The sequence below is a fragment of the Anabas testudineus genome, chromosome 6, assembly GCF_900324465.2.
Source record: "Anabas testudineus chromosome 6, fAnaTes1.2, whole genome shotgun sequence".
Classification (NCBI taxonomy): Eukaryota; Metazoa; Chordata; class Actinopteri; order Anabantiformes; family Anabantidae; genus Anabas; species Anabas testudineus.
This window is the reverse complement of record NC_046615.1, coordinates 15,075,060-15,084,045: the sequence shown is the minus strand read 5'-3', so window position 1 is coordinate 15,084,045 and position 8,986 is coordinate 15,075,060. Positions and strand designations below refer to the sequence as shown.

The 8,986-nt window shown below is 37.4% G+C and overlaps 1 protein-coding gene across 1 annotated transcript; it reads right to left on the bottom strand.

The window, feature by feature from the left end:
• Window positions 1-2,366: 2,366 nt before the first annotated feature.
• Window positions 2,367-8,669, bottom strand: pnpla2 (patatin-like phospholipase domain containing 2). Its single transcript, XM_026364952.1, has 9 exons — window positions 7,821-8,669; window positions 6,773-7,005; window positions 6,212-6,277; window positions 5,105-5,314; window positions 4,902-4,962; window positions 4,384-4,593; window positions 3,986-4,118; window positions 3,695-3,817; window positions 2,367-3,059 (listed from the first exon to the last, which is right to left on the bottom strand). The coding sequence occupies exons 1-9, from the start codon at window positions 8,005-8,007 to the stop codon at window positions 2,753-2,755; spliced, it is 1,530 nt and encodes a 509-aa protein (XP_026220737.1). The 5' UTR covers window positions 8,008-8,669; the 3' UTR covers window positions 2,367-2,752.
• Window positions 8,670-8,986: the final 317 nt, after the last annotated feature.

Here is an 8,986-nt window from a genome sequence, read left to right as displayed (position 1 = left end):
AATAAACAGTACAACTGATATAACCATAATAATCCAATAATATTATTAATATTATTTAAGAAATAAACTTTTTTTTATTGTACATTAAATAGTCATATATTTTATTTTCGGTGACTCAATCTACTAATCACCTTTAGGACCCAAGTTCCAAAAGTTTCTTAACTTATTCCTGATTTATTCTTATTTCTTAAAAGATTTTAAAGAAATATTAAAAAGAAGGGACATACTTACATACTGTAAATTCTGTACTGTACAGGTATGCATTACATTTTTTTTACTAAAATAATCATTAATCATCGTAAATCATTTAATTAGGCTACATTTTATTTTTACAAATAGTCTGGTGAAATCTTTTTTCAAATCCCTTGCATGCGGCTGCTATGATGTTTTCATGTGACTTTTCATCATCAATAATTTTATATATTAGTATAGTATCGTTTTTTGTTTGTTTTTTGCTAAATGTTAAAGTCAGACAAAAAATTATAAATAAAAGAATAACATATTTGCGAACAATTGCGTGGTTCCTGTCTTCCCGACATCACGCGAATGCACCATCACCTTTCGTGTCTTTATTCTTATTTATTATTTTTGTTTGATCAGTGATTCCTGGGTTGTAGAACATCGTGTTAAACCTCTATCGTAACACATCATAGCTGATAAGACTGAGTTTCTGTAACCCCTCTGTTGAGGGCGCTACTCTTGTTGATAGTACGGTGGTGTTTTACTACATTACTAAGTAATAAGTATATTACTAAAGTACTGTAATCAGGTAACATTTAGAAGTTGTTGCTTTGGCATCGAAAGAAAGTTCTTTTAAGCCCACTGCAATGATTTCACAGTTTTTGTTGCTGTAGATGAAGATTCTTAATATGTAATTAACCAATAAATGATGATGTATTATTATGGATTAACCACCTGTCAGTATATAAAGTAACAGCTCTTCCTATACCTGATCTGGTGTGTATTCTCCCTGAATAAATTAAATTAATGTTTGAAATTAACACCTTAGAAGTACCGTTTTTGAAGTCACTCTCCTATTGAATTTGTACAAACATAAATGAAACTTTACAGGGCCTGAACATTTTAGGTTTCTGCAGCAAAGTTACTTAGAAAGCAGGGGTTAAACACGTGTGGACTTTACGTCCGTGTTATCAACTGCATCACATTCAACAGTAAAATACGTAGGTTTTTTTTTATCAGTTACTCAGTTGGATTGATGCCCAGAGAAACAGACTTTTTAACTTAATGTTTGTACTTCTTTACTTCAAGTACATTTTAGAGCACGTGCTCATGTGCAGTACTTGGAGACTGTGTGTGTACTTCTGTAGATTTGTTTGTCAGACTCTGCAGAAGAACATATAGTACCATGCACATTTTAATGTCATGGAAAAGAGGGAACAAAATATAATTTAAAAATAGTACTGCTGTATTGGAGCTTCTTTAAACTGTTAAACAAGTTGCAGTAATTGTTCATAGATTTTGTGGCTTAGAATTTACTATGTTCTGTTACCTTTTTAGCTATTTTAGCTAAGAGTACTGAGACTAGCTCCATTATTTCTGCACTTTGTACTCACAACTCAGGAATCAACAGAGGATATTTGTCATTTTGGATTCTCTGGAAGCATCCCAAACACCTCCTCAGGTCACTGAGCCATTGTTTGGTTACTGCTACGCACGTGTTTTGCTCTATGTCCTCCATGCACTTTTCACTCTAAGTTACAGCTTTTCCGAGTAATGTGAAAATCACTGTTGTTTAACTGATCTCTGCATATTTGCAGTAATGACAAAACACTCATACAGTAAAAAACAGTTATTGTTAAACAATACCAGTTTATTTAATCACATAAATATTATTCTGCAACATTTTGACAATGTGTTAAATTCACTTGGCATTTGAAGTATAAGGCACAAGTTGGGGTTTAATCATGCAGCTTGAATATCATGTAACATGGCACAAGAGAAGTATTAATATAAGTAGCTTATTACCTAAGAATAACATTTGATGCCATACAACGACATCAAATGAGAAAGTGCAAGGCAGATTAAACTGATTCCATGATTAATTTAAAATCGTATTCTTGATTTATAAAAAGGCAACATTTTTAACATAATTTCAAAATCATTCAATAATCAAAAAAAAAAATCAATCAAGAGTCTAAAGATTTGAAAACAGAAATTCTGCACAACAGTTAGCAGCAGGACATGCGTACAAACCTAGAAACACAAAAACTATTGTTTTTTACAATGCATTGACACTTGCATTTAACAAATGGAGTAACTCCGTGATCACACGTAGCGGAAATGATTTTTAGTTTCATTACCAGATGCAGCAGGAATATTCTGCTTGATTACTGGTTTCCACTAAAAACATCACCTATTTGAACCTTTCTACTTCAAGTGAGCTTTTTTGTTTGTAACATCCCGTAATTCAAGTTTGTTTGCTAAGTATAAAAGTTTCACTGTAGACCTACAGAAATACTGTGTATACGAGTTTGCTCGACTACACTGTAACTGAAGACATATTTCAGTGTCATGCCTTAGTCAAAAATGAATAGGTAGTAAGTGTAAATATGGTAAATTAATACCATTAACATATACAAAAGGGTCTGTTAGATGACATATACAGTACCTTCCTGGTGTTGTAAAAGTATCTTAATGTCAGGGTGTAAACAGATGTTGAAATCTGATTTAAATTCTTTTCAAGTGTTTCTTCAGTGCTGCAGCACTTGAAGCAGAAACCTGTCAAAAGCGCTTAGGAGCTGCTGATGGCGTCGGCAGCAGGTGCAATTTCAGGACAATCATGCATTATGAGGCCGTCTGTGCATGTGATGGACGGACAGCGCTTATTTGTTGACATGGGTCCAGTTTCGAAGGAACCTTGCAGGTCCATGTTGATACACAGCACTCCAGACATCAGCTGCCTCTTATACTTGTCGAGGTGCCTGAAGACATCCTGGAGTGAAGAACTGCTCCTGTTCACCCAGGTGGGAAACAGATTGGTGGAGCTGAACCGGGAGGGGAGCGACTGGGTGTGGTGTAACTCCAGTTGACAGCTAAACCTAGAACAGAGTTAAAGCATAGAGAGATTTGAAAAACCAACTAAAGTGACCACAAAGTAACCAGCTCATTGTTTAGTTGTCCAGCCTGCAGCTCTACAGCTTGGGTTTGTTCTCGGTGCTGTCCTAATGTTGATTTTCACTAAAACAGGCAGCCATAGAAAGCAGATACAGTTAGAGACTAGATTGTGGACACTGAGGAGCATTAAGCAGCGACACAACTTAAATTTTCCTGCAGGAGGCAGAAGGGACAAAAAGTTAAAAGCTGAGTGAATATCTGACTTACATCAACTGGTGAAAAAAACACGACTCCCAGTGAAGGTTTGTGTTGCTCCATATCTAGTAGATCCATAAATATGCTAACAAGTTTGACTTTTATTAATATTGTTTGAATAACTTGTTTATGCTGCCATCAAGTGGCAAAAAAAGGTTTGCCAAGGCTGAAATCCAATACATCAATGTTCACATTGGGCTCATATACTGTAATAAACCCCAGATCCAACGATGGGATGTGCATTATGAACGTGACATTTAAATGCACTCTGGCAAAAAATGCCATTACAAAAAATCATTACAGTCTTTGTAAATATACAACATAAGCAGATCACTAAAACTGTAAAACAGAAGCTGTTACCTACCTAGCAGACATGTGCTGGGAAATGCTTTTTGAGGTCTGGCGAAAAACATGCTGCATAATTTTTAACGTCTGCTCTCCCATCCACTCTACATCTTCGTGCACATCTGGGAGCCACTCCAGGAGTCTATACACACAGGATATGCAGTTGTCAATAAATAGAGATGACTACTCTAACACTAACTCTAACACTGTTACAGAAACTATTCACAAACTGCTAGCAAAAACATTAGTATCTAGAGTGTATGCCAAATACAGAGGGAATGGGACCAGATGTAATTAAGTCCTACAGCACCTGAGAGTCAAGGAAATGGCCGACTCCAGAGGGAGAGTGTAGGGGACCATCATGGCTGAGGCCATCCTCACAAGAAGCAGATTCCTTAGTGACTGCACCAGGCTTCTCCTCTCCATGCAGGCCTCAATGAGAGCTGCAGGGAGACAATGGGGATTGCAACAGTTCCCATAACAATATATTAATTAACCTGCTTTATGCAAAACTATTCAAGAAGTAAGCAGGAGACATTTTAATATGTCAAATGAATGTATTGGTACAGTAAACATAATGATAGTGTTCCTAAATCATTTCCATTTGAAAAGAAAATTACAATCCAGCAGGAGTAGGAGCAACAATACAGCTTTAATAGCATCTAAATGATATGTATTAATACACTATGTTCTATAATATCATGTTACCTTTGTGAAGGCTGGGTGGAAGGTGTACAATGATATGCTCCTCTTCTGAGAAAGTGGAATGAACCACTACTGCTCCTTCTTCTACATGTGGCAATTCTTCCCCTTCATTATCTTCACTGCTTTCCTCCTCTTCAACATTGTCATGCTCATTTTCTTCTCCATTAGCTAACATGGGTCTATCTCTCAGCGGGTCGTTGTAATTAAGCAATCCTGTAAAGAAACAACATGAAAGAATAGAAAAGAAAATATTATATATTATGTAAACTGTACTGAAACATTCATTTGACATGTTGCAACCATCGGAAGTGACACAAATCTGAACCTAAGTAAAAGCAATTTATTGATCTGGTTATATGTTCACAGGAAGCACAAGTTCTGATAGCATATCAGTGTGATACTCTGTGTGTACATTGAGATATTTCCTGCCAGTGGACAAAAAAATCTATTGAGCTTGTTAGGATTGACCTTTTTTTTATTGTTTTGGAGAAAGTTGAAAGAAGTAAACATCGGTTTCTTACCATTTCTCTTTAAAAAGTGCAGAGCATCTTTATATCCCTGTTTACACATGGTCTTCATAATCTGCACTCAAAACAAAAACACAAGGATTCATCTCTCATGAGTGAAAGAAGTTCACGGAGTTTAGCACAGTTCAACTGAGCAAATCAATGGAACTGTAGATTAGTGTGTGTGTGGATCAGAAAGGTTGTAATCAGTCACATACCATTGGGTCTGGAGGGAAAAGAGCTCTGGAGACTCTGTAGAGGTTGGTGAGAGTGAACTGGATGCTTGTGTTGGTGAATCGCAGCTCATGGATGTTGGTTGAAGTGTCTCGAGGGCAGATGTCACTTTCTCCAGAGAACGGGGAAACAGTGATGGTGTTTTTCAGCTCATACTGAGGAAGGTTGTCTGAGATTCCTCCATCGACATATCGCTGTGTGGTAGAAGACAAATCTTAGCACCAGAATACGTGGAAACACATTTTTGATTGCATAGAATCTCTGTGAGAATCATAGGATATTTAGCCAAAGACAAATCATTACAAACAATGTGATAACAGTGACATCATGTGCTGCGTATTGATTGTTTGTTTTTATCGAAGCTGGTGAACTTTTAAACCCCAAGTTGGGAGGCACCCAGTGTGTGTCAACAGATAAGATCGAAGTGACATCAGTTTTTAGAATTTGAGGCACTGAGGGTAAGAGTGGAGGGAACAACCTTAAAGCCTGCGCCAGCACAGTCCGGAGTGGCTCTGTCAATCTCACATTTTGGTCACAAGCCATGCATACACATAACCACATGTAAAGTTTTAAAACCCATCACAAAGGCCACAGAGAGAGGGTGGGAGCTTGGGTATTTCTCAATAATATTTCTCAGAAAACCTTTGTGCTAGAAACATGTCCATCTACAGTAAATAATACTAGTTCTACTTTTGCCTTTAGAGTGAGACCTCTCACAAACACAAACTCCCAAGGAATTTTATAATCATTGTTTCCACGCACATGTGGCATTCAGAACAAACACATTCTTGAGGAAGGGAGGCCTCTGGCAGGGGCAATTTTACATGGAAAAAAGTGCCAAGAGATAACAAAACACAATAAGAGGAAATACATTACATAATGCAAGCAGAGCAGCAAGGTAGGCAGGTCATTACACATCTCACTAACACCAAGTGTGTATGGTAATTCCTAATTTAAAATCAATGATGATGTGCATTGATTTTGAAATTAAGAACAACACATACACTAGTCATTTATTTTCATTAGTCCAAATAGAAGATTGGAAACAGAGTAGAAAGTGTACAGATGCTAAAAATACTGATTTTACTCACCACTCCTTGCAGTGTAGGAGGAATAAGGCCACAATACACTGGGATGTAGGCACTACAGACACATGCCTAGATAACACAAAAATATATAAAAAAGGTCACATTAACTTAGACAAGACCACAATTATGAGAAGAAAACACTGTAAATATTACAGCTTGGATGTGATGTCAAAGAATCACAGAGTTATTAAGTCATAGTCATAACCATGACTACTCTCTGTGTCCCAAACAATAAGGTAACCTGAAACGGGTTTGCTTTGTATAAACACTGCTGTAATTTCTACATGGTATGAACAAAATTTATGAAAACAACAACAAAAAAAACTTCCAAATCTGAGATTGTTCACTTTAACCACAGAAACAAATGGATAAATTATGTGGCTTTTTCATTGTATAAAAGTAGTTATCACAATATCATTACAACTCATCATTTCAGTTCTAAAATTGCCAGTATACACATCCTCACTATTTAATACTTGTAAGCAAATGGAGTTGGAAAAAACCCTGAATAAAATACTCTCAGGTTCTCAGTGTGGAGTTGTGTTTGTGACGTCCGATATCTACCTGCACCAGCTCCTCCTTGCTGTTGAAGTGAGACACCAGGACGTTTTCTCCATCTGTCACTCTGGTGAGAGAGATGCCTAACCTCCCGCTGGCCAGCTCGTGGCAATCAGCTGGCAGCGTCCCACGCAGCATGTGGCGGACAATTTTCACCAGGTTAAAGGAAGGATGCATGGGTCCCAAGAATCGCTTTCTCGCCTCTTTGGCAACATTGATGATATTTGCACCGGTCTCTCCTGTAAAAACATTAGAAAAGTTTATGGGAACTGTTCAAAGAGCTTGTGCACAAAGAGGATTTTTGGAACTGAGAGAGCCTAATACTCCTATAACTTTAAGTAATTAAATAAAGATGAACAAACTCCCAAAGGAGTTTTTGATGATTAAGCTACTACATGTAACTGTACTTTGAGAACATCATTAAATCAGGAATTTTGGTTTTAATAAATAAAATTTCCAACTATAATTTGGAAAAGCAAGATCCCAAAAGGGGAAAGATTTTTTCCCTTAGACATTTTCTTACCTTCCTTGTATTTAAGACTTTATTCTTATCACATTACCAAAGCACGTATTTCATATACACTTTGAAATGGTTATTATCAGGCTGCCATAGTGGTGCCTTTGTGGTTCCTGTTACTACCAGTGGTGGAAGAATTGAGGTCCTTTGAGTTAAATATATATGTATTTATATATTTATTTTTGCTATTTTAATGTTTGACTGCAATTCAGCAACTAGTTACTGCAGATGAACATGCTTAGTATAAAATATGTTATATTGTTAAAAATAAAACTATGAATATAGTGCCATTCTGCCTTTATGTCCATGCACAAAAGAGGCAACCTATTTTACATATTGCCTGTAACACTGAAATTACTTGAGTTAAACATTTCAGTGTAGGACTTCTACTACAAATTACTAGTATAGTCCCTGCACTGGGACTTAGGCAGTGAACAGGTGGCACAGTTTAGCACTCTGGTTCAGTCTTCTGATTCAGAGGCCACTCTTCATCCTTTCCACGCCCTGAAGATGCTGAAATACCAAACTGATACCTACCGAGACACACTCCGGTGACCACAGCAGTGGCAGTGAGAGCTCCAGCTGATGCCCCGTATATGTGTCTGGCGTTGTGCACCAGGAAAGGAGCCTGCTCCAGCAGACAGCTGGCCACACCGATGTGGTAGATACCGAGGAAGCCGCAACCTGCAAAAGAGATGTTCCACGGAGAGTCTAACGGGAACATACTGACTGTAGCAAGCGGGGCTGAGGTCGTTTGTAAACAAATCCTTTTTACAAAGTTCACTCACAGACTTAAAAAAAAAGAATTAAAGCCTAATACTGCTGATCTATTGTTAACGATGCCGCTTCACATGCTGCCTTCAGGGTACTTCGGTGTGTTCCGCTTTCTATCAAACGGAAGAAGAAGTTACTTTTCGTTGCCGGTAAGATCGCTACCTTGACCTTGGTGAGAAAGGAAAAAGCCGTTATGCTAAAGCTGTCCTCTTTTAGTGAATGTTATAATTAAAAGCGGTCCTACGGTAGTTAAATAGCTACGCGGTGACACACGGGGAGTTGTTGTTGTTTCACATACTGGTATGTCGAGGGAGGAGCCCGCAGCCCAACACGGCTTATCCAATCACGGTTGACGCCGCTGAGCAAAGTGACCAATCACAAATGAGATGGTTGACGAAATAACCAATCACAATGCGCAGCGCTGAAACACCCATGAAGTCAGTGAACAGGCACTCGTTGCTCTGACAGCTGTCAAGTGTTTTTCCCCAGGCAGAGCTACGGGTTTTGTCCCGTTCTTTCTAAATTTATCTGTTGTCTTCACATGTTTTGTCTGTAAATTCTGTTCATCTTTTAATAAAACTAAGTAAAGCTCTATTGGGATTTTCTTTCGTAATATGTGTTATGAAAGGAAGGATGTGTATTGATTTATTTACAGATCAATTAAAACAAACCTGCACACTAATATTTATATTTTCTTGCCTTGTGAGGAAGTTAAATGTTCTTTTTTTTTTCAATACAGAATCTAAAAATCATCTTAGAAATGAGAAAACATTGTGTTTTTGCATCCTTTTGGTTACAAAATTGTAGTAAGGTTTCACAGCAAAGATAAATAAGGCCATGTGAAGTACAGGCAGCAGTAACATTGAAATGTTTTTCTGCAACATTTCTGTAAAAAACTATTCACAGAATTAGGCTGCAAATAGTTATGT

Excerpts from the sequence above, each read along its gene's own strand:
- pnpla2 (XM_026364952.1), bottom strand. The coding sequence starts at position 8,007 with ATGTTCCCGTTAGACTCTCCGTGGAACATCTCTTTTGCAGGTTGCGGC. Across the intron at positions 5,315-6,211 it reads CTCCTACACTGCAAGGAGTG|CGATATGTCGATGGAGGAAT; the intron begins GTGAGTAAAATC and ends TCTACCACACAG. Across the intron at positions 4,119-4,383 it reads TCCACCCAGCCTTCACAAAG|CTCTCATTGAGGCCTGCATG; the intron begins GTAACATGATAT and ends GTCTCCCTGCAG.